This window comes from Colius striatus, chromosome 18 (assembly GCF_028858725.1).
Source record: "Colius striatus isolate bColStr4 chromosome 18, bColStr4.1.hap1, whole genome shotgun sequence".
NCBI classification, from domain to species: Eukaryota; Metazoa; Chordata; class Aves; order Coliiformes; family Coliidae; genus Colius; species Colius striatus.
In genome coordinates this window covers 4069182-4093919 of record NC_084776.1, presented here as the reverse complement: position 1 = coordinate 4093919, position 24738 = coordinate 4069182, and the positions used below count along the sequence as shown (strand labels likewise).

Genomic DNA, 24738 nt, shown 5'->3' with positions numbered 1-24738 from the left:
CTGTCTCTCTGGCAGCTAACTGCCTTGTACCAAATTCAGGCTTCTGCTGTCTCAGATTTTATTTCTCTAATTGGAGAGTTTCAGCTTCTCTTGCCCTTAGTTGCCAATATATAAAAATGGTTTTATACAGAAAACGATGTCCTACAACCAAAGGAAGGTGTTTCACTGTCTCTTACCTTAGGATATTGCATAATGCTTTGAGATAAAGGTGTCATGCAGAGGGTTTTTTCCTTTCTCTTTTTTCATGGAGTTACTTGCATTTATGTTGCTCGCACTGAATTCTTCAGCTTCTTTCCCATAAACTTTAGTGGAAGAAAATACATTTTGCTCTTTCATGGGTAAAGTCTAGAATAAGAAAACACTTTATGAGGCTGTTTATTGAAGCAACCTGGCAATGTAAGTATTGTGATTTCCTTTACATTTGTGATAGGCAACAGGATTACCTTGTTAAACTTCTGGCTTATGTATTAGATATGTCAGATGAGCAAATTGAACGTAGTTTTCTAGTTGCCTTTACTTCACATGCTTTTCTTAAGCAACAACTTGCAGTAATTGAAGTTTGGCAGCTTTTTTAATGAAAAACTAAATCTTGGGTTAAACTCCTTGGTTTAATACAATTTGTGTTTCTGTTAACTAGCAGCAGAATTTCAGCATTTGCTACTTACTGGTAGAGAAGAAAAATTCCACAGCACTGCCAGTACAGGTTAGTTTAATCTGTAAGTACCTGATGTTCCTATTTGAAATTATTTGTTCAAATGATACCACTTAAATACATGAGGGGAATTTTTGTCTCTGAAATGTGAATGTGTCTTTTTTTCTACTACTGTTTTCAGTAGTGAGTAAACATCTAGATTTGTTTTCTACGTCTGTAATGATTTCAGCCCAGTTGTGGGTAGGTAACAGCTGCAAGCACTTCTCAGGAAAACTGAATCCTGAACCTTAACAAACAGCCATTGGTGTTGCTGAAAAGTGTGGGGGTCTAAAGTTGAAGCCACTTCTTCAGTAGCAGGCTTACTGTGAAAGAGGCTGTTTTACCAGTGAACCAGTTCTGAGATACTCTGTTTGTGGTGTTGGGGAAGAAGCATTTCTGTTGGTAAGAATCCCTAGCAGTAATGTAATCTTTCTTTCAGTTGTCTTTCTCTGTTGCTGATTACTGTCCCCTAACAACAGATTTTTATTTTTACTCCTGTAAACCAGGAGCTTATTCTTTGCTGCCTTTTTTCTTGCTTTGTTTGCTCATTTCAACACTTCAGAGGCTGCCTGCAAACGTGGTTGTGCCCAAGTGTTTGGTTACTCTGCCTCTATTCCTTTTTTTTTCTGTCCTATTCCATAGTCCCAGAAATGTTGGCATTTTATTTTTATAGAGTGTATCACCTTAGAAGAAAACAGGAGAGATGCTTTGTCACTGGATGAAAGATGCAGCCTTCTCCAGAATAGCTCCATACATTTTTTTTAAGGTTGTACCTTATTTCCATATAGCAGCACAGGAGATGAGAACGTCCTGTGCTGCAGCACACCGCGTAGTGTCACAGCTGGACGAGCTGTAAAACTCTGCTTCATTCACTTCTCAAGGACACATTGTCACACAGTGGATTTGAGGGGCTGTTCATTGGTGGGTAATACTAGGTACTGGGAAGATCATACCAGTGTGGTAGCTGAATGGACTCAGCTCATCTGAGTGGTCTGGTGTTGTTTTGAGTGACCTGACACTTGCAGCAGTATTGCTCTTTTGTAGAACTTTGAAACCTTACATGACACTGCAGAAGTTCTGATACTGACATCACAAGTTTCAAGGGGATTGTATCTTCCCAGGTTTTAGAATAGTTGCACTTGGAGCCTATCTCCTGGCATCATCCCTACATCACCTCTCAGTCATTCACACCCAGTTGCCTTCTCTGCAAAGCTAGCCACATGCAGATTTATTAATGATGTTTTGTAGATATTCTCCCTAGAAGAAAAAGCTGTATAATAAAACTTACCACTTATCTTTGCCTGTATTTCTTAAATCTTAATGGCATATGTGCATGAATAATAGAGACACCTGGCTGTGAGGCCAGTATCCTATTAACAGAATGTGTGCATCTTTCTTGTGTGGTTGACCCTAGCTGACCCTAAATGCAGTGCTCATTAAGTTGGAATGAGTAACTGATTGGTTTTGGCTGCTGAATTACTTTGTGAAGTCTCAATTCTGACATTGGTTGGATCCTGACCTGCACTACTTGTACACCAGCTTGGCAATCAGTGGGGATAACTAACAGGTAGTGCTGTTCTCTGGTGTCTTACCAGCAAAAAGTCTACTGTCCAGGGTAGAGCCGAATGTGATCTCTGGTACAATGTCAGCTCTTTGTGAAACGTTTAATGGCAATTAATTGTGGTGCTTCTTGGTAGAAATAAGCTTATTTTCTTTTGAGGTGGAACCAAAACAATACTAAGGATTTGAGCTTTTGTAACCAGGTGAGCAGTCTTAAGCTGTAGCTCAGCTTCTGATCCGCCGTTGCAGCAGCAGCTGTCCGGTCTAATGGGGCTCAGAAGTCTTCCTTCCCAGTTCCGACACGGGGTATCAACAGTGAGTCCTTTCACTATTTCCTTTAGACTTCTGCTTTATGACTTGAGTCACTCTTCTGGATTCTGGTCACTGTGTAGCAAACCCGGAGTCCAAACTGGTTTTAGTAACCTCTTACAGTATCTTAAAGCACATGACTGAGTGATGTCCCTCTCGAGAGTACGGCCACAGAAGTCAACGTGTCACGAAGGTGTTTTCTGTAACTTGGTACTGCTTTGGTGTAAGTAGTATGGAAGGGTTGGGGGTCACTGGGGGTCACTGATCTTTTCCAAAAGACAGGTGGCAAAATATTGATGTTGAATTTAATCCAAGAAAGTGAAAGACTGGTAAGTATGTGCATCACTTTAATGCATGCAAGTAATAGTAACAGTAACTAGCTTAATTTTATAGCATTTAGTTTACAAAGAAGAGTCAAAGAAAATGTGGAGCTAACTTCATTTTACATCCATTGGGAACCTTCTGTGAACTGTATGCTTGAAGAATGGATCATTGCACATATCCAAGTCTGTAATGTGTGTTTATCACTTTGTAACAGTCTCTGATTAAACAAAAGTGAAACACTGTTTCTGGTATTTTTTTCTCTTGAGGACCCATTTAAATGGCTATTGCAACAAATGTTGGCAGTTCCATGGTGTGTGTGAGAATAAAATCCACCCTCACTGGTGATGTGGTTTGAATAACTGTTTAGCTCTGTCTAAACTGCAGAAGCTTAATCCTGGGAGCTTTGTCTTATAAGTGTTTTCTACCTGGAGACAAGCAAATGGATCCTGATGTCTTAACCTATAACTTCCTTTGGTGCTGATCTGCTGTCCTGCTGAACTGTCTATGCAAAATATTACTAAAGAGTCGGGGAACATGGAGGAAATGTCTCAGCTGGTGAGGTAACTTTGAAAGTGTGTCCTGGCAGCTCCTGTCTACAGGGTGAGAGTGGATCACTGCTGGGCCAGTTGGTCTCATTTCACTACCACTGTACTCATGAGTTTTGAATTTTGGAATGGACTGTTTTCCAGCCTGGCATTGCCCTGGGGTCAGTGTGGCCTAAGTGCAGGACCTTGGTCTTGTTTGAGCATCATACAGTTGGCCTTGGCCCATGGCTTCAGCCTGGCCAGGACCCTCTGAAGAGCCTTCCTGCCCTCAAGCAGATACCCTGCCAGCTTGGTGTCATCTGCAAACTGACTGAGAGGGCACTTCATCCTCTCATCAGATCATTGATAAAGATGCTAAAGAGAACAGATACTGATACTGAGCCCTGGGAACACCACTGGTGACAGGCTGACAACTGGATTTAACTCCATTCCCTGCCCAGTAAGAAGGATGGGGCTGTACTTTCCTGCCCCACAGGTCCCCCATCACTGTGGGACCTCCAGGTAGGATTGTGGGGTGCAGGGGGGAGGTTGTTTGTAACAGCTGCTGAGGTAAAGAGTTTGGATGTAAGCCTTTAGTTTCTAACAGGCAGAAATGGATCTCTTTGGAAAGACATGGAGTCAGCAGAGGTGTGGGCTGTGGAGTGGAGGTCAGCTACTGACTGTCAAGTCGGGCAGGAAGGAAAGAAGCTTTGTCTTGGAGTCCTTTGGCCAAGTCTTCTGACTTAAATTCATCTTGGAAACAGTTTATGTTTGGAAACAAAAGGTATGCTTCTCCCACAGCATTTGAGCAGGTAGTTTAAGCTGTGAAGCACTTGATGATTGCTTTTAGCAGCCAGGCTTTTCAGTAAGTTTGCATATCCTGCTCTGGGCTGGAGCCATGCCGTGCCTCATGCCAGATGTGAGCAGGCTGGTAGTGCTTCCTGAAGGTTGCCTATTTTAAAACTTCAGCTATACAGCAGGTTTTCTGGAAATCTTTGTGACAATCCCAAACAACATGAAACTCCAAAATCAGGCAGCTTTATTAGAAGCTTCATATGACATGATGCTTGCAGACACAGCCCTGACCACAAACTCATTTGTATTTCTTAATTAGTCAAGCTAGGCAATGTTTTCAAGCATGGATATATACAGTAGTCAAATTTGAGTCATACAGGGTGGACAGTGATTGGATAATGCTGTAAAAAACTCTTCAGCAGGTTTGGGACTGGTTTGGACTGCAACCACAGCATTTACAAATCATCTTTTACGTGTACGTTCACCTACACCTTTTGATACCTATTTAGGGAGACGAAAAAATACACTTGCAGTGGACAAATTCTGTTAGTGATCAGGACCACCCAGAAATTGATCCTAAATCCTAGTCTGTGAGCTGGTAAGAAGGGGATCCCTGCTGTACCTTTTGATTCCAGAGTTCAGTTCCCCAAATATTTGGGGCTGAGGAGAAAAACAGTGGGTCCTCTTGTCTCCCTGGTCCCAGTTCCCAAGCAAGAAATGCAATTATTGCTGTCTTAAGTTTGAAGTCTCCAAAAGTGTCAAAGGCTTCTGTTCAAAGGTATGTTTTACTAGTAGGTTTCAGATTCCTTTAGGTATTTGGCCATTACTGTATTAATTATTCTGAACCTCAATATTGAAAGCAACCAGACCATTAAATGAAAAGCCTAAATAAAAGGTGACATTTTCATTTCCAGAGGGCACCGAGTCACGATGGAGTGGCAAGATGGGAAACTCCTTCACGTGCCCACGGATAAACAAGTTTCTGTCCTTGGTCCAGCCAGAAACTCTCTTGAGAATGTCATGAATCTTGTAATTATTCCATACAGTTCCATGCAGCCACTTCATTCTCTTCTCGTGTAAGGACCCACTGATTAATTTATCAATCTTAGTTTTGTGCACAATCTTGCCTAAATCATAACCCTTTCCCAGAAAAAAATGGGTGTAGATTCTTTTCTTCCTTGTAGGAACATCCTTCACCTTGATGTCGTATAAACGTTTCAAGGTTTGAAGGGCTGAGTGTAGAATGTCATCTTTATCTGTATTGGGCTCTTTGTCTAGTGCCTCATCTGGCCAGTACAGCAAGGTGAGCAAAAAATGGGCACTTGCTGGAAATGCTCTTCTTGGTTTAAGGAATCTTGCGCTGAGGTCACGCAGAGTTTGCAGTGGAAGCAGTTTGGCCGATCCTGGTTTCAAGCACTGTAATGTGATGTGGCACAAAATGTAGTTGATGAGGTCATTGTCCTCCAGCCAGTCCCTATGGGGGTTGTCTGTGTAGAAGGTAAGGATCTTCTCTAGCTTTTCAGCTGCCCTGTTCTCGTTCTTATCCGTTAAGAACGACAGGATGTTGGTGATGCTGCCCCCGCCGCTCCTGTAGATATTCATGCGTCTGATGAGCTGACTCTGAGGGCCACTGTTGCCATCCTCAAGAACTGATGCTGAGATAAAGAATTTGGCATATACCTCAGACTGTCTCTTCAGCCATTTTCTGGGGTTATAAATTTGTTCTTCCTTTTCATCTTTTTCATCTTCTTCGTTCTCGTGGTTTTTGTCTGTTTGGAAATAACTGAGGTCTTCTGAAATCCACTCCAGAGCGTTGTACAGGTTCTGGCGTAGGCCTTTTAGGCGAGAGTGAAGCTTTCCCCATGGTTTCTCAACATCTTCAGGAATGTAGTCTGTGATTAGGTATTTGACAAGCTCAGAATGTTCCCCCTCGGGATTCCTGCGAAATACAGGGATGGTGGACAGATATTTAAGGAGACGACACCCTACTTCCACTTCTCCAAAATAGCCAGCGTTGTTCATACTGTCACGCTCTGCTTTCGCAGCCTGTTGGGCACCCCTGAAGCATTTCATAGCTTTAAGAGCAATCTCTATCTTTGGAACCATGCTTTCAAGAGCATCATCCTGTGTCGTTTTGTCCAAAATGAAACTAAACCATTTCCTGTAGACTTGACCTTCTGTGTCTAAAATGTAAGAATCGTGGGGCAGGTGAAACTTTGCAACCCCTGCCCAATATTCTGCTTCCGTGAATTTTTCGTTGTTGTAGTGCAGCCTGGCAAGCTGCTGGGCAAAGAAAGCATCTTTTCCAAGTTGTTCATATGCAGCTTTTAAAACAGCTATAGCTTTGTCACAGTCTTCAGCCTCACAGACGTGTTCAATGAACGGGGAGAAGAGTGTATCAGTGTTGTCACCCCTGCTTCTTTTGTCGCGTCGAATAAACAGGTCCCTGATGAACTTTATGAATTCATCTCTTCCAAACCTGTTGTCAAACAGCGTCTTTTCCTGAAGCAGTGCCATTGCAAGTTGACTTTGAGGTTCATTCCCTGCAAGCTGATGCAGGATTTCTTTCGCAACCAGACAGTGTATTATCTGAATGGATGAGATGTAGGTGGTGCTTTCCCTTAGCTCGATAAAAATCATTCTTGCTTGTTCACTCAAGTGACTTTTGAAATCATATGCTCGTGTTTTCCTTTCTGTATACGCCCCCAGTCCCAGAAAAGCCTCACAGTGTGACAACGAAACGTACGAGTTGGGTACGTAAAAATTAAGCAAAGCCACGTAACGCATCAAACAGGTGTCAGGAGAAGAGTGGTCTATGTCTTGCAGGATGTGCTCTACACAGTCTCTCACGTATGTTTCGTTGAACTCTTCGCACATGAGCACAAAGGTGAGTATGAATTGTGGATTCACGTTTTTCTGCTTCAGTTTCTCGAGTTTCATTTTGAACAGGGTTTTCTCTGAGTCTGTCAGCTTGTGGGTGACAGCCACTGTGTCCAGGGGATAAGCCTTGCAAAGCCTTTCAGGGTCATTGGAGCGTCTGCAGCACAACAGGATGAAGTAAGGTCTGGGGCAAACGATTTTCCTGGTTGTTACAGCATCCATTAACTCATTCCTTAGTTCTTCTAAATAGTCCTCATCATAATCTTCAATCAAGAGCAGCACAGGAAGACAATTACCGACGTCTTTTTCTTCATACTCTCTAAATGCAAGTGCGTGCATGCAGACAGTTGCAGGGGGATGTGAGGATTTGATAACGGCACATCTTAAGTCCTTTCTTCTCTTCCACAGAACTTGCCTGGCAATTGTGCTTCCACCACTTCCAGGATGGTGAAATATCTTTAGTTTAGCCACAGAACAGTTGAGTTTGCTTCCCCGTAAAATGTCGTCTAGGAGTTTGTTAGCGTCCTTACACGCTTCCCGTTCGATGATTTCCCCACAGCAGCCCTTGTCAGCGAGCCAGAAGTTTTCCCAGATGATTTTTCTCCCCCGGTAAAACTTCTGTTCTATCTCTTGTATTTCTTTTTCAGTCAAAAGGTCGATCTTGATGTTGTCACATTCGTCAACGCACAGGATTTCTAGGGAAAAGAGTTTCTCCTCTTCCAGCATGGGAAGTGTACAAAGGCCTCTGGTGAAAGTGGGCAGGTGTCTGGGCTGTGCTGTGGAAGGCAGCAGCTTTTGGATGGTGGCATCCACGTGACTTAGTTTCATACCCACGATGCTGCGTTGCTCCAGCGTCTCGATGCTGCAGGATGCCTGGGCCAGCCCAGCCCACTTCTCGTAGTTCTCTCTGGACTCGGCAATGCAAATGATGTACTCGGCGCCGCTCATCTCGGTGTAGAACTCCTGAAAGGTGTCCACGAGGGATTTCTCAGCCGGTGACAGCAATAGGAAGAGCACAATGAAAGAGCCCTTGGGCAGGATTTCATCACAGATACGAGTAATCGCCTTCTTCAGGTATTTTTTTTTTGTTCTAATCCACGTGTTCTCGTCGCAGGGTTTTTCATCCCCGAGGTAGTCGCTGCGCCCGTTGCAGAATATCCAGCTGGTCTGATCAAACAGGCACAGGTGCTTCTGAAAGGGGGGGTTGCTACTCTTACTTTCATTGGAAAATTCCTGTAAAAGGTAACACCTCGTTGTGTGATGTTCCTTGTACTTCTGGTACAGCCCTGACACGTTGGAGTCTGCGTCAAAGTCAAAGACGCAGAAGATGTTGAGTTGCGTTAGAAAGCTGATGTGGTTCAGATTATCCTTTTCACATCTGTTTGTGACAAGGATGTACCAGAGGGAATCATCCATGTAGCTTTTGCCATCGTTCAGGAGAATGGAGAGCTTTCTTCCTAGATTTTGTGGTATTTCTGTGTGTGCTTCCATGCTGGAGAGCTCTGCTTTTTCTCTTTGAGCATCTCTGTCTGGTAAACCCTGAATGAAGCTAATCTGGTCATTCTTCTCCACAGGCTCAGACTTGGCTCCTAGCCTCTGATAGAGAGTGATCTCTTTTGTCAGGATCGCCTTGCTGTCTTCTTTGTACTTTGGCAAATACACTTCGAATAGTTTGTTCTTTACTAAAGTGGATGTGGGTTCAATGTCAACCTCCACCACAAATCTTTGCTCCTGAGAGTCTTTCGAAATCACCTCGACAAACACAGGAGGGTGAATGCATTTCCTTGCAGTTTCTCGTACATCTCTGCGAAAACACTTGTCTATGTAATCTAAGGCATCAACGTAGTAGTCTGGTTGTGTGACCTTTATGCCACGGATCTGCCCGTGCTGCCAGCCGCTGTCCTCAACGCTGTCCATGACGCCGAAGTGGATGGTGCCGTTGGTGCGGATGTTCATGCAGGCCGAAGCGAATCGGATCACTTCACAGGCAAACTTGGACTGCAGCTGGTCTCTGTTCAGTTCTGCAGCAGTGGCAAAAGATTTGTATTCATGGCAAGGAGTGATTAAACCGTCGACCCCTGATTCTGGAGCAAGAACTCTGTCTCTCACGTATTTGAAATCAGCATTCTGACTTCTAAAGGGTCGACAGTTGCAGGGCTCGATCGCTTCATCAGCACTGGCCAGCTGGGAGTGTTTCCTTCTTTGCCTCTTGCCAGAAGCAGAAGCCCTGTTATCTGTGCTGGCTTTATCTGCTGGAGCACAGCTCTCTGTGCTTGAAGGCTTTTGCCTGGGAGTGCCCGTGGGCGTTGCTGGGTCTGTCCGTGCCGCAGTGCTGCTGGAGCTGGGGGCACGCGGAGCAGCTTCCTGGGGCCGCAGGAGCTCGTCTCTCTTGCGGATTAACATGTGGACTTGGGCTTCCTTCATGCCTACTTTTTTGAAGAAAGACTCGTCCAGGTCCATTAGTAGTGGACCTGTCACTTCTGCTGCATGCAGTTTTTTTACATACTCTTTCTTGATTCCAATAGTTCCCAGCCAGCACTGGACGTGGTCCTCGTCCCAGTCTTTCACAGGCAACTTTCTGTAATCTGCAAGTTAATTACATATTAGTAACACAAGCTAAAAACATGTCCACGTGCTTGGCAAGGCATTACAATCTTTGCAATACTGCCCCCCTTGAGTGCTAGATTGTTTTCTACCAGTCCCAGTGAGAGACTGGGTCTGAACTGCTCACATATGTCGGTTCTGATGATGTCCTTAACTGTAACCAAAGGCACTGCAGAGCAGTGGTATGAGACCAGTGCATCCACGAAACGGGAAACTGTGAAGGAGGTTTGGAAGTGATCCTCAAAGGGATTCCTGGAAATAACTCGAAGGGAGTGGTTACCAGCGTTACCAGAACTGACAGGCACTTATCAACAGAGGTTTGGGGCAGTTGTTTACCCACTTGAGTCTGTTCTCTGCTAAATGAAAACAGCATCAGATGATGTAAGGAGTATTGTTTAGTTGCCCACTAGAGATTAACCCTTACAATGCAGACACTGAACAGCAAATTGCAACATATAAAGTCCAAATTTTCTGAAAGCAGCACATACCCATTGCCTTTGATGAGGGAAATCCTGCTGGTAACGAGCAAAACCCTAGAAGGGGGAAAACAAAACTCTTCAGATGGACAATGTCACTGCATTACATAAAGCTGACCGACTTTGTTCTCTTTTCCCACCCTCCTCCCTACCTTTTTAGTCCAGGGTGGCTTCTGTGGCTTCTGGAAGCCCTGTCTTGACAGCTCTGTTCTGCCCATAGGCCCTCACAGTGTGAGGGTAGCTGTTCCCACTCTGGCATGTGTGTGTGTGTGAAGGAGATGGAGCAGCGTGTGCTGCTGGCTGTGCCCAGCTAACAGCTGCTTCTGTTAAATGGGGGAAAACAGAGGCTGTGTCCCCAGGGTTGCATGGTAGCTCTTGCTTTTTATTGATGTGGGGGTTTTTTACTCACTTTCCCTTTCACTGCGTTTTGCTCCCTCACACTCTGTTCTTTCTCCCTTTTGTGTGTGTGTGAACACTTATCTCCCTCCCACTTTCCCACATCTCTTCTGGTGCCCCCTGGGTTTCCATGAAGCAGTTCAAGCCACTGCTCAACCCAACAGAGGATTTTGGTTTTAGTGGGGTGCCCTGGCCCCACTGACACACGACACCCTCTGGCTTGCTTAGCTCCATGTACAGGTCTGCAGAGATGGACTGCAGCAGGGAACACATTAATTAATCCTGCTCAGTGTGACACCAGCGAAGTGTAACAGATCCACATAGCCCACGGTAACCATCCCTGAGCTACAGCCTTGCCAGCAAAGGCAACCGTGGAGGCGTGTGGTGGTGGTGGTGTTTCTCTTACAGTTGTGTGAAAGCTCAGCTCTGTGCTGCTCCCTGCCCACAGCTCACGGTGGGGCGAGGGTGATGCTCCCACTGTGTGCTCAGGCACAGCAGGAGCGGGCAGCAGCGCTGGCGGCACAGAGGCAGCTGCGGGCTCCACACGCTCCCCCCAACATCTGCAAGTGCAGAGGGGAGCCCTGAGGGACAGCCACGAGCACTCGGGAGCCCCAAGGCACAGCCACAAGCACTCAGGAGCCCTGAGGGACAGCCACCAGCACTCGGGAGCCCTGAGAGACAGCCACAAGCACTCTGGAGCCCTGAGGGACAGCCGGGAGCACTCAGGAGCCCTGAGGGACAGCCGGGAGCACTCGTGCCCCAGGAGCATGGCTTGGCAAGAGGTGAGTTTGGGGACGTCCCAGGTCTAGGGGAAGGGGGGATGTTAGGAAAAAAGCCTGTGGAACAAGTGTGTGTTTGCTGTTTAGGCAGCTGGTCAGGGCTGTGGGGGAGCTGAGCTGGCCCTTAGCTGTGTGTTGAGCGAGTGGCTCTAAGGGGAGCGTGCTCCGGGGCCGTGCTGATGTGCCATCGTGCAGGTTCCGAACAGGCTCTCATGAAAATACCTGGAGGCGCTTCCCGCTGCCTTTTGGTGAAGCGTCGCCCGAGAGATGGGCTCAACCCCTCCCACAAGCCCTGGCCGTGCGGGAGCTGTGGCCTCTCGCAGCGCCGTACCCGCCCTCTGGTGACAGACGGCAGCGAGGAGAAACGAAACTTCCCGGGAAACAGAAACCAGAGCGAAGGCGGCGGCAGAGCGGGGCAGGGCGGCCGGGGCCGCGGAGGCCTGTGCAGGAGGGACCCCGGGCCGCCGCTGCCCCGTTTGTAGGAGCGGTTGGGGGCTGCGTGTGTGCCCGTGCGGCGCGGGGACCTGGGCTGCAGGAGTGGGCACGGATGTAGCCCTGGGTGCGGAGGTGGCTGTGCACAAAGCCTGGCTGTGCACAAAGCCCGCCTGTCCCAGCCCCGCCGCCAATGAAGTGACCGAGAGCGCTCCCCCCGCCCCGGCCCGAGCAGGAGCGGCGCGGGACACTCACCCCGCAGGGACCCGGCTTCCGAGAGCTGCCAGCGGCCGATGCCCCCCGCGCAGCGCTGCCCCGGGCTCGGCGGCACGGCGCGGATCGGAGCGGCGCGGATCGGAGCGGCACGGCGCGGATCGGAGCGGCACGGCGCGGATCGGAGCGCCACGGGTGCTCCTGCAGCCGCTGCTCTGCGTCTCGGATGATCCTCGGGCAGATATGAACAAAAAGCGAAAGCGCTTTGGCAGATATTCTGGATGCCTCAGCAAGTCTCCACCCTCCTCCCGCAGTGTCCGGGGTGGGTGGGACCGCTCTGGCAGCGCTCCTGCTTGTGGTGGGGACACGGTGTAGCTGGTACTGAGCTGAGCGCTGTGTTTACGCTGAAAAACGCTACCCCGGAGGTTTTGGCTGCCAGTGAGGGCAGGGAGGGTGGCCACAAGAAGCTGGGAGGGAGAAAGGCCAGGACAGCTGACCCCCAACTAGCCAAAGGGCTATTGCACACCACTGGGCATCAGGCGCAGTATTGAAACTGGGAAGAGCCGATTGCTCGCTGGTTGGAATGAGCTGGGGCGAGGGGAGGCAGTTGCATTGGATGTCACTTGTCTTTCTTGGGGTTTTTATTATTAATAACTTATTATATTTATTACATTGTTCTTATCCCTACCTACAATTGTTCTCCCCATCCCACAGGCTGAGGGAGCTGAGCTCTGCCGTGCTCTGTTGCTGCACTGCGCAGTCCCACCTCTGCCTCCTGCACTGGCAGGGATGCCCTCACCAAACCAGGGTAGGTGTGGGGCTGCTTGGGCCAGGGGATTCGTTCATTTCTTTGTATTTTATTTTAAATGAGGCAGCTCCACCCCCACCACTTTCTACCCTCAAAATCAGCCTCTTTCTCCCTCCAGGCCAGCTCTTTCACTATGGAGGAAGGGCAGGTGGTGACTCAGTGGGGCTGGCAGAGCTGCCTTACAGACTTCTTTCCTGTAAACCACATGGTCACTCGTCAACTTAGTTTCACACACACAAATGATAAATATATTGGTATTTCTTTCCTGCACAGCAATAAACATTCTTGTTGCCTGCAGCCACTCCAGCCATTTCATCTGATCTGCTCACCTGCTCGACACCGAGCCGGACACCAAGATGCAGGCTCCGGGACTTGGAAGGCTCTGGGCTCACCCCCATCCCTGAAACCAGTGAGAGCAGGTGAGTGAGAGCAAGCAGAAGTGAATGTGTGAGTGACCTCCTGCATCAGGTGTATCTCTGAAGAGCAGGACTCTTGTTTTCAGTGGGCACGTGCCCTTTCCCCAGCGAGGCAGGTGACCCCATCCCTGCCCCTGTCTCCAGCCCTGGCTCTGGACACGTGTGGCTGTTGCACCAGGTACACAGTGGTATGGAAAGTACAAGTCTTTATTTAGTAGACTTATAAAAGGACTTTACATGAGAAGTACAAAAATATGAAACAGGCTTTGAATCTTCTTCAGTAAAACCACCATTACTTCTTTTCAAGCTTTAGAAACGTGTAACTTGCACAGTTGGCATCTTGTAAATTGCTCTCAGACATTGTAAAAACTAGGGAAATAAAACTTCCCTAAAGTAGCTCCAGAAAAGTAGCTGTTTGTACCCAATCACACAGTCCTGTCAATAATTTATTGGTTTTAAGACACAACAGCACAGCTGTACAAACTCCCACTTGTACTTTCTCTTGTAAAGAACTCCAGTGAAAGATGCAGTGTCACTCTCCTCTTCCAGGTGTTAGCATATGACTAAATAGAAACACAAACCCAATTAAGAAGGATCTGGCATGCTTCATACTTGTACCCCTGGGATTTGATACCACTTTGTAGTAAAAGTTAAATAAATATAAATATGTTAAATAAATACAGTGTGAAAGGCGGCGCCGCTCGCCCCTCCCCACGCAGCACGGCCCCTCCCAGCAGCCAGGGCTCAGCTCCTGCTGTACCCAGTGCCTGTCCCACTCCTGCTCCACTCCTGCTGCTCCCTCTGAGTTCCCTTCCCCAGGACTCGCTGCCAACAGCCCTTCTGTGCAAGGCCACGGACCCCAGCGGGAGATGGACGATGAGTCCTGGAGTGACTCCTGTAGCTCTGCCCCCGTGCTGTGGGTTGCCAAGGACTGCTCGAGCTCTGAGAAGACTGCCTGATGTTTTCAGAGCAGGTAAACCTTTCACTGATTTTTTTCAAGATAGTATTTTTAGAACTGCTGGGGCCAGAGGGGCTGGTGTGCCTGGGTGGCACTGACCAAACGGGAGAGGTTACTCAGCTGGCTTCTGGCTGATCAGAAACGGTTCCTTTCCAGTCACTGCAGGGTGCCGAATGTGGCAGCACTGCAAGGGCAGGGTCTGAGCATTTGCTGCTACTAAAAGGCTCTGTTTGAAGATCCCAGTCCTTTGCAAATATGATTTCAATCACTGTAATTTGATTCTTTGTAGTAAAACACATCAGTTACACAATCACAGACAGTGCAGGGATGTCAGGTGACCATTAGATGCAGCTCTTTCCCTCTCCATTTTCACTGTCTTGGAAGGCTCCATCAGCAGGGCTCGCTGCTTCCCGAGGGTACCGCTCGCTCCTTGGGCTCCCACCATCTCCTGACCCAGCGCAGGCAGAGGTACAAGGCACTTGTGGAAGCTTGGTTTCTTCAAAGAGAGAGAATCCAGCTCCTTGATCCCTCTTCTCCCTGCTAAAGGCAGGCTGTTTCACAGCCCCATCCTTGGAATGTTGGTCCCAGAGAAGAAAGCTCCATCCTTCTCCTCTCAAACAGTGTCTCCTGCAAGGCTCTGCTCAGCTGAGTCCTGCTGGTAGTAATGCTGGAACAGTCTTTCCTGGCAGCAGATCCGCATGGCCTTGTAGGTGTGGAGGAGCAGGTGAGGGAACCGAGCTGTGAAGTAACACACAAACTCCTCGGGGATGGAGCCCAGGGTCTCCTGCACCTCGGGAGGCAGCTCCCTGTAATGGTGCTTCTGCATGGGAAAAGAGAACAGGGAAATGCTCAGGGAGGGGCTCCAAGGCCCCTCTTCACGAGAGCTGTCTGCCCAACACACATTTTCATGGGCAAGGGGTCCTGATCCTGAACCACCCTGGGCTGGATGGGCAGGGAGCAGCCCCAGGGCTGCAGGGAAGGGAGGGAGCCTGGTACCTTGTTTCTCATGGCCCTCAGCAGGTCCCGCACGGAGCCGCCTTTGTAGGATCTGAATTTGCGAAGATCTGCAAAAGAAATGAGCAGGTTTCTGTACAGTTGTGTGCCCACAGCCTTAGAGGTGGGGTTCCATATATGAACATGGGCTTGATATTGAAGAAATACAGGTGAAGGCCACGTGCCACCGCTGGGACAGTGTTGGCCTCCCCGTCCTGTGCTGCCACACGCTGGGAGCGGCGAGCAGCTCCTGCCCACGCTGGTTAAATCTCTCCCTTACCTGTCTGAAGGGGAACGGTGATGTGCTCCCTCCAGTCCATTTTCACCACCTCTCTTCCACCCCTTTCCAGTTGCTTCACTATGGGACCGTCTAAAGATTCTTTCTCTATCCGGTCACTGACATCCTGGAAGAGATTCTCATGATTGCCAAACTTCCTCCAACCATTTAACCCGCAGCTTCTGGCCAGTCCCTGCCCTTCCCTCATACTGGAGCTGCCATTCCACTTCAGGCCACAACCAAGTGCAGCAGAAGGGATGATGCTTGGGGTTGGGGTACAGAAGTTGGAGAGAGTTGTTTCATCACCTGCCAAAGCCTTTTTATTGCAGAGTCAAAGATAAGGCTGGAAAGAACCTCAGGTCCCCCCAGCTCCCACCCTCCATCAGGTTCACTGCAGTGGGACACCCTGCTCTGGGAAAGCTGCCTGGCCCCATGCTCTCCTGCCCAGCTGCAGTAGCTGCCAGAGACCTTCCTCATGCCAATTTCGGTTGGTAACATCAGGTTCTGGCCCCCTGATAAGAGATCTTGTCTAAGCCAGTTTCTTAAGAGATGCGACCTGGGTATTCCCACTCTACTGCTTCATTCCTCACAGGACGGTTGTGGATTCTACCAACCATCCACCAAGCTGGGACAGACTGAATTCAAGATGTCAAAACTATCTACAGGAGTCCTTAGAACTGGAAAGACAGAAAAGGTCAACACAAACCTGAAAAAACTGGAGCTGCTTTTCTAAACTCCAGAAGAAGGGATGTTTGAGCACACAGCTGGCGGACGGACGCTTCTGAGGGTCCATATTTATCATCTGCTCTATTAAATCACGAGCAACTACGTCTTCTGCAAGGAAAAGGGTGGTAAGCTGCAGGGAAACCTCATGTTCTGTACTCTGCAAAATCGTTGTGTTCTCTACTTCCTCTGACCCAACCTTGACCACTGGTCCCATTGGCTCAGGTGCTGCCCTCGTCGCTACACTGGGCAAAGGACAGTCAGTGTTGACTCCGTGTGATGACGAAGATCAAAGTTCTGCTCTTTCCTACCTTTTAACTACATGAAATAACTCTACAGCCAGGCTTGCAGGGTTCCAAGTTGTGTGTCCAGAGGCTTTGGGGGTACTAGTTCTAAGACCCTGAGGAGCTTTCCCTCAGGAGGACGATTTGCACAGCTGCCAGGTGGGTCACGGTTTTGTCATTTCTGTCGGCGTTTGAACACACCCACGGAACGTTCCCTGAGCTTTGCTCTGTGCTTCCTGAGCTTTCCTTACCATGCCTCCCTGCATCCAAGGCCTCCAGGCTGTATGCACCCAGCAGGATGTTGGCTTGTCGCTGCAGGGATTTGCCAAAGGGATGGCTGCCCTCAGACACCACGTAATAAAAGACACATCCAGCTGAGAAGATGTCCACGGTGCACGTCTGCAAAGAAATCAACAGCCTTTAACAGCAAGAACACCTTTTTCCCCCCGGCAAAGACTTCGCTCATCCCAGGGTGGGTATTTTGCATCCAAGAGCAGAAGATATGGTCACCCAGCTACAAGGCAGCACGAATGCCCTGGCAGGCAGCAGTGCCTGTCTCAGCCTGACTGCGCAGCCCCCAGGGGAGCCCCGAGGCCAGGGCTGACTTACGGGGTTCTCTTTGCAGTCCTCGCTCAGCATCTCGGGCGCGATCCAGCCCTCGGTGCCCGGCACGCCCGAGCGCCGGCTGAAGCTGTGTCTGCCCACTGCCAGCTTCTTGCACAGCCCAAAGTCTGAAATCATGGCTTTCACCTTCCCGTGGGCGTTGGGCATCGAGATGAGGATGTTGTGGGGCTTCAGGTCCCTGTGGACTGTCACAAACCCCGTTTAGCCACTCCAGGCACTCCCAGTGCCATTTTTCATGTGTAGGCAGTGGAAGCCTGTCGCAAGGCTGAGCTGTTTGTTAAACCCAAGTTCAAGCTCTCGTCTTTGGGAGAGGCTCATCGCTTTTTTATTCCACTAGCACTCGTCAAGATCTCTTCTATGATGTGCAGCCACAACTGCAGCCCCCTGCACAATGGTAATGACTGGAGTGACTGCTGGAGTGCAGCAGCGACAAAGCCGGGATCAGGGCCGCCACCACCGCGGCCAGCACTAGGTGGAGCTGCTGCAGCGTCTGGGATGGAATAAACAAGCTCCCAGCACCACACCACTCTTTTAGTTAAGGAAATACCCCCCTCTCCATGAGACAGAAAGCAGAGGCGTCCTTACCAATGCTGAGGGAGTGCAGGTGAGCAAGACCAGACGTCGTCTGCTGCAGGAGCGCGATGGGCTGGAGGCCGTGGTGACTGAAGGCCTTCTGCTCAACGTACTACCAGTTACAACAGAAACAGGGTTCAGCCACAACATTGCTTAACCTCTGCATAAACAGTAAGTCTATCTCCTCCACCCCCCTAGATGAGGTTAGGCTGGGTAAATTGTGCTACCTGGTCACACATTTTGTGTCACACAGATGTTTGGGGGGTTTTTTGGATGAAAATGGTGTCTCTAAAAGGACATTCAGAGCAAGAATTCCATATAGCACTGCAGGTCTGCAAGGTCCAGAGGGAGGGGGAGGATGACTACAAGGGATTCCTTCACAAGAAGGAGAACCAAAGGATGTCAGCTTCTGTCTTTAAATCAGTGCAGGGTTAGGGATCTCTGACAACACCCCGGGCACAGGAATGTGCAACTGACACAGAGGTGATGGCTGGAGGACCTACACTACCTCCTGCAGCAGGAACTTCAGCTAAAGGGAGAAAGCTTTCCCCGATGCTGTGGGTTTGGAAGTTCCCCCTCACCTCCTGCAAGGTGGCAGCACAGAGCTCGATGGCGATGTACTGGAACTGCCGGTCCTTCTCCGTGCAGAAGTAGCGAATCACGTTCGGGTGCTCGTCTGACTCCCGCAGCAACTGCACTTCACGGTCTGCAAAGCTGAAGCACTCGGGAAGAATCCTCTTCACTGCCACATCCCGGTTATCAAATGTCCCCCTGCAGACACGCAGGAAAAGCCACAGCAACCTCTTACACGCTGCAGACAAGGTGAGTGTGAGGGAGTGACAGGAGCTGTCACACAGAGGGGTAATTAAAGCGTTTCTCATGCTGGAAACGAGACACAGTTGGTCATTACACAGTTCTGGGGAAATTAAAGCAGTTCTGGGTAGTGAAGAAACACCACATGGAAATATTCCAGATACTTTTTCAAAGTCTGATTTCTGTCCCTATGAGACAGGTGGGTTAGAGCCGACCCAACACGGCCTCAGTGTGTTCCGAGTGCACACGCTGTGTTCTACCTGTACACGATCGTCCCTTCAGCTCCATGTCCCAGCACATCCTTTGGGTTAAAAGAAATCTTGCCAACCATCACTCTGTGTGCATCCTCATCTGGACAGAAACAAGAATGAGGACTGGTTTAGGGTCAAGTCAGCCTTTTATAGCTGCAGATCCTTCTGGGTCAGTATGGGGAAGGCTCTTTGCTCCTGTTCAGATGCTGACAACACCTCTCTTCTGGTACTTGGGCTGAGCAGATGACACCCTCTGGTGACCAAATGATCTAATATGCAAAGTCAAACATAGTTCTCCTTAGAGTAGCAGAATAGTGGTTCCCAGTGGACAAACTCTTTCTAGAAAGTTTGTAGATGTTCTGGTAAATTTAGGAAATGCTGAGTGACAGTTCTGGAGGAGAGTTTGCTGGCAGTTCCCCTGAAGAGCCCTCAAAGGGACAAAAGAATGCAGAGGAAGCTCAGGCAGGAAGGCAGGCTGTGCTGCACAATCCTCCTTTCTTGATTCCAGTTCATCATCATAATGTATATTTTCATTTAAATAAACTGTTCCCTAGGATGGCTCAGACCAAATGGTCAGGAGAGGTACTGCCACAGGCACCATCCCTCACACAACAGCTATGAACTGGGTGTTTTTCCAAAGCAAATAATCCTGCTCAGAGTCAGGGCATGGCACCCCTGCCCAGGGTTCTGCAGGTGGTCAGACTAAAACAGAACACTTGTCCTTGCCAGCGTTTTGATCCACAGTGTCATCAACAACTACTGCAATTGTGCTCTATCACCACACAGACTGGAGAAATACAGAGACAATAAAGGACACTGGATCAACTTTACCTCCCTCTTCTGGCTCAGTGGAGAGGCAGCTCCCAACATCAGAGGCGGAGATGCTGGAATATGCAGAGTGGTTTGATGCTCGGGGGGACACGGTTGGTGTGCTGGTGGCTGAGCTCTCTGTCCGGCCATAGGACGTGTCCAGGAAATCTGCTTCTGGGGGCAGGTCCCCAGGAGCACGAAAGGGCAGCTTCTCTTGCTGCAGGAGCTGCATCTTCTCTTCCAGCTGCTGCTGTTGCTGCTGATGCACACTCTGTGAGAAAGAACCTCAGTTCTGTGAGTGGAGCTTTTAGAGTCACGTCACAAAAGGGACACTATTGCTACTGGGGCAGCTACAGCCAAAAGGTGGGAGGAAAATGCTCTTGTGATGACACCATCAGCCAGGGAACTTTCCCTCATACACCCTCAGTTTCTTTCTGAACTCTCACTGCAAAGCTGAGAAATCACATTCGTGTTGACTATGGCCAAAGCTCACTGTCACTAGGAGAATTTCACCTACAGAGAGGAAAAGGCTTTGAGCTAAAAGCTGGAAAACCCGAGAGTGGCTCAGGTAAGGAAAAGTGAATCCAATGATGTTCAGCTCATGTCTGTGAAAAGAGTAACACAGACATAAACCAGAACTGGTGGGATGAAGAAAACAAATCTCCAAAGCTGTCACATATGCCCAGACAATTATGTTGATTTGTAGCCTTTGCTACCCCCTGCACGTGTGTAAGGAGTGAAACCCCCCGCACTGTGCTACTTCTAACTCCTCTATCTGTAAGGTGTTACAAAACCACAACTCTCCCAGAAGCACTCCAAGCTAAGTCAGCATTACCATTGGGTAAGTGATGATAAAAGCCACCCAGCCCACAAGCAGGAAAGTGCTGAGGATGATGGTGGCCATGTCTTTCAGCATGGAGTCCATGGCAGCCTCTGGCCGAGGGCTGGGCCGAGCAGGTTTCTCCTCAATATCCTTTGGAAGAGCAGGAGGCCCTTCTGTTGAGGAGCCTTCAACAATGTCAATAACCTAAGAGGAAAGAAAGCTCTGTTAGCTCAGCATCTGCACAGGTAATGGAGCATTTCTCTGCTAGCCTTTCTGCTAAACCCATTTTAGTAATTTCTAACCCCACCAAAGTCAAAGAGAGATTTGCATGTGGGGAAAAGAGGCACCTGGAAACCCTAATTCTCAAATAAGCAACTGCTGAGTACATGAAAATCTGACACCAAAAATGGGAAGGAGTTCCCATGTAGCTTTCCTTCTGAGTCCTTCCCCAACTTCTGCTCCTTTATATTCTTCAGTCATCCAGTGAGATCACTATTGTCACCACAAACCTCTTCAATAGTGGCTTTGTCAGAGTCAGCTGGAATCACATTTTCAGGCCTCTTAGGTAAGTTGCTTGGGAACTTCTCCAGGATCTTTGTAGGGGCAGATAAGGGGGTTTCATGGTGCCCTTTAAAATAAAACACATTTGTTGAAATAAAAAGTTATCCTTTCTTTTTCAGACAGATATCTTTGACTTCAGCATCTTTGCTGGAGAGCACATACAAAGTTCATTTCCAAAACAACAATTGCAGAACAAAACCTCAAGTTCAAACATTTTCCCCTCTGTCCTTCCCACGCAGTCAGAGGTGCAGTGATCCCAACCCTGAAGAACACTCTCCTCCAGCACTGGCCATGAGGAACATGCGTTATGCCTCCTGTCTCCCTCTCAAGGTAGTTTTTGCTTTGTGATGTGGCCTTGAGGTGAAAACCATGTTGCAGATATGAAATGGTTCTGAAGGGAATGGATCGTCCTGCCACAGAGATCCTATGGCATGTACCACTTAAAACTGAACTTCAGACTGTGCTTCATTTTTGAAGCAAAGTTGTAAATACCCTGAAATTCAAAAACTTGGGGATTTGGGACACACAGGACAGGCTGACACTTCATAACATTGCCTTCAGCCTCCATTTGTACAATGGGGAGAATATGATCAAGAGCCATATGAGGAGAATTAAAGTAACATTATGCACAGAAAAAAATACAACGGAAACAGAATAGCAAATGTACAGTAAATAACAAATGACCTCTGAATGAGGGGGCAAATAAACAGCTTTCTGTATATTGAGCTAAGCACTCTCCACCCCAGCACTGAATAAGCCTTGGCCTTAAGCAAAAAAGGTATCATTAAAGACATTCATATGCAAATGAGGACAAATTAGAAACGATTACTAGAACTCAGTAATTATTGTGTGGGTCCAGGCAGAGCAGAGGGCAGCTGGATACCTATTAACAGCCAGTCGTTCCAGTAGTTGAGTTTGTTCTTCTCTTTCAGTCTGGCTGAAAACTTCACATCAGTGCTGGGGGTGATAACGCACTCGCCCTTGTCCTCAATGGTGACTCCTTCTGTTTTTGGCCCCTCTAGTAAGGGTATGGCACTGCCCCGGGGCTAGAAAGAGATTGTTGTTACAACCAAGGAACCTCCTGTCTCTGTGATATTTAAATAGGCAACTAATTAAAAAAAAAAAACCCGAGGTCAAAATTGGTGGCCAAACAGAAATTACTGGCAGCAAAGTCACACTGCAAACCCTGCCAGTGTGGCCTCAGCAGCTGCCTCACCAGCCTTGGACATTAGACCTTCCCAGGTACACGTTGCCCTGGAGACAAGATTACTCTCTTTTTTTAAGAAAAGTTAAACAGGGTCTTTATTTCCCACGTGGCCAACACCAGTGTGAGCAGAACAGCCCTACGATGCCATTTCCCAGCTGTGGGCACGCACTTTGGTGAGCAAAGGAGCAATTTTAACATTAACCACAAGGCACCACAGAGCAACCTCTGCCCCACTCCTGCTCATCTTGCCTGGCACAGTTCCTGAGGAGCTACAGTTACTTCTCTGCAGCATTTGGAATGGCTCCTGACATCTGATCCTGCACTCTGAAGCTCACTGTTAATTGTTTCATGAAATATTTCGCTTGCTGTGCAATGGAACTGCCATTGCTGGAGAGCAATCTGCAATTTCACCCAACATTTCTCTAGATGTGAAGCCTCCAGTGGTTTGGTTCCTACTTTAATTGGACCCTTTGGTCACTTTACTATGGCAAAGTTGTCACTTTTAATAAATTTGCATGTATGTTTCCATTTCAGCTGTGCTTTTAAACCCAGGACAGTACTAAGTGTGTAAAGGCACTTCTCAACAGGTGTCACTCAGCTCCTGCAGCTCCCAGCTTACCACGACAGTTACTCCTTCATGCACCATTGATGGTGACGCATACAAGCTCGTGGAGTATTTTCCTACATACAGAGTTGGTCTGGAAAGAAACAGCGAGTGGTAGAATTAGACAAAAGGGTGTTTTACCATCTCAGCTAAAACCCTGGTAACACAATCCTGCAGACTAATGCACAAGCTTCTCAAATCCTCCATATTGTCTGAGGTACAGCTGTACTCTGGAGCCACTCTTATCTGTGATGAAAGCATTACTGGCTGATGATTCACAGCACACCAACTCATTCAACACACCTCACTCCTATCTCTGCATTATTCACTAACTGCTACTTGCTGACATGCCACACACCTTTTTTTACCATTTGAAAGGCTTCACGTTATAAATGACAATTCCATCCCCAATTCTAAGAAACTACTCAACACAGAGCATCTGATAACAGTTATGGATATACATTTCCTAAGCTTATGGCAGGATGGGGTTCTTGGCCTCTGCCTTTCGATGGCAGAAGACCACGTATGATATAAACTAACATCTGGAGACCTAGAGCTGCTTCTGTGTACTCTTGTCACCATACTGACATTCCCAGAACATTCAACTGAATGTATATTGAGAAGGTTCTAACGTCAAAACTCTGTCAAATAAACAGTGAGACTAACAGGAACGTTCAGACTCACGTCAGTTTGCTCTTGGCCTCCGTTTCCTTTGGGAAAGGGTATTTCCACTTGGTGATGTGTCCAACCTCCCCAGACATGAAGGTCAGGTAGCGCAGGGTTTCGATGCCCACGTTGGTGTGCAGCACCTTCCGCAAGCCCTCCCGCTGCCAGATGTAAAAAGCCACCACGGGAGAGGCGTAATTCTGAATCCACAGAACGTCCCCGGACTCGCTGTCTACGGTCACCACCAGCCCATCTCCATTAGACACAAAGTGGGACATTTCTGCAACACACAAGTATTTAGGAGATCATCTGGATTGCTGCAGACACGGATTTTACTGAGACATATCAACAGTTCAAGGCTTATGTTAACTGTGGAGTTCATGACACTGTACAGTGCAGGTCAAGAGCTGATTAACAAAGCAGCTGTCAGAATGTGCTTGATGAAAGTTCAGATGCAATGAAATAGCATTCAACAGCCTCCTCTGAGTGCACCACCAACCAAATTTGCTTCCTCTCCTGCCATTTTTCATCACATTTTCAAAAATCACATCTTCAAGAACTGAATCTTCTTAGATTTAGTTTACCTGAAGCTACCTCAACGGGGTCTAGATGTAAAGGATAAAAACTGGCAGATGGGCATCAACTGCACAAAAATCAGACAGCTTGACCTACTAATTATAGGAAAAAAACCCATAATATATTTTGCCTGTATGCAAAACCTGGAGATGAGGAGGGAAGACAGTAACTGAATTCTTACTGTATTTTATGTCTTCATCAGGCAGAGTAGCTGCATAATCAAAATAGGTGGCATTCCATCGCAGCTCCTTCTTCTTGGTGTCATACATTGTGATCGTGTACTCTGTTAAAAAATACACAGTCTGTGAAGCAAGAAAACCTATGAGAGAATAGAATCAATCATCTCAAACCTGAGACACTCTTCAAAACACCACACACTCCACTTGCTGCTCTCTGCACTTCATTTTCCTAACACTCCTGATAAAGGAATGTTCTGCAGCTGTTACAATCACACCTGATCCACTCAGATGCTGAGCTGCAGGAATCACAGGGCAGTTACTGCCCACACAACCAGCAGTTTGTTTTTACTGCACAGCTGCTTCTGAAGTACTTTGTTTTTCTTGCAAGTTTCCAAACCCTGCATTCTGATATTCAGCATAGTGTGATCTGTAGGTAAACCATCCCACTTACAGCACATATCCATACAGAGAAGAGTCCGTAACACATTCCTTTTTAGCAGCCAACACTTCTAAGGCACTAGTCTTACTTTAACAGTTTAGAACACTGCATTTGGAATATCTAGTTTCATGTTCTTTAAGCTGTTTTTATTAAAGCTGCATGGTACAGAG

General features: G+C 47.9%; 2 protein-coding genes and 1 long non-coding RNA gene across 12 annotated transcripts in view; 1 reads left to right on the top strand and 2 right to left on the bottom strand.

The window, feature by feature from the left end:
* Positions 1-640: 640 nt before the first annotated feature.
* On the top strand, positions 641-21014 carry LOC133627197 (uncharacterized). Of its 8 annotated transcripts, none has more exons than XR_009820011.1 (6): positions 641-8157; positions 8658-12305; positions 12698-12791; positions 13090-14180; positions 16028-16286; positions 16384-21014. It is a non-coding gene; the product is annotated as an uncharacterized LOC133627197 (long non-coding RNA). The 8 variants fall into 8 exon arrangements; XR_009820012.1 differs by having other exon boundaries at positions 16028-17810; positions 18064-21014; XR_009820015.1 differs by having other exon boundaries at positions 16028-18461; positions 19490-21014.
* Positions 4431-12213, bottom strand: LOC104555614 (sterile alpha motif domain-containing protein 9-like). Its single transcript, XM_062011082.1, has 3 exons — positions 12026-12213; positions 10176-10220; positions 4431-9668 (listed from the first exon to the last, which is right to left on the bottom strand). Exons 2-3 carry the CDS (start codon positions 10177-10179, stop codon positions 5035-5037), a joined length of 4638 nt encoding a protein of 1545 aa, XP_061867066.1. The 5' UTR covers positions 10180-10220; positions 12026-12213; the 3' UTR covers positions 4431-5034.
* The window catches only part of ERN1 (endoplasmic reticulum to nucleus signaling 1), a 30206-nt gene continuing 20138 nt past the window's right edge, over positions 14671-24738 (bottom strand). For all 3 annotated transcript variants that reach the window (XM_062011083.1, XM_062011084.1, XM_062011085.1), the window contains 16 exons: positions 24132-24233; positions 23393-23654; positions 22724-22802; positions 21781-21943; positions 20846-20964; positions 20349-20540; positions 19535-19784; positions 18713-18803; positions 18221-18410; positions 17652-17751; positions 17052-17251; positions 16694-16841; positions 16142-16269; positions 15439-15562; positions 15162-15229; positions 14671-14985 (listed from right to left, as the gene is read on the bottom strand). In XM_062011083.1, coding sequence (XP_061867067.1) covers positions 14779-14985; positions 15162-15229; positions 15439-15562; positions 16142-16269; positions 16694-16841; positions 17052-17251; positions 17652-17751; positions 18221-18410; positions 18713-18803; positions 19535-19784; positions 20349-20540; positions 20846-20964; positions 21781-21943; positions 22724-22802; positions 23393-23654; positions 24132-24233 — 2423 coding nt within the window. In that variant the 3' untranslated portion in view covers positions 14671-14778. The remainder of the gene's footprint in view (positions 14986-15161; positions 15230-15438; positions 15563-16141; positions 16270-16693; positions 16842-17051; positions 17252-17651; positions 17752-18220; positions 18411-18712; positions 18804-19534; positions 19785-20348; positions 20541-20845; positions 20965-21780; positions 21944-22723; positions 22803-23392; positions 23655-24131; positions 24234-24738) is intronic.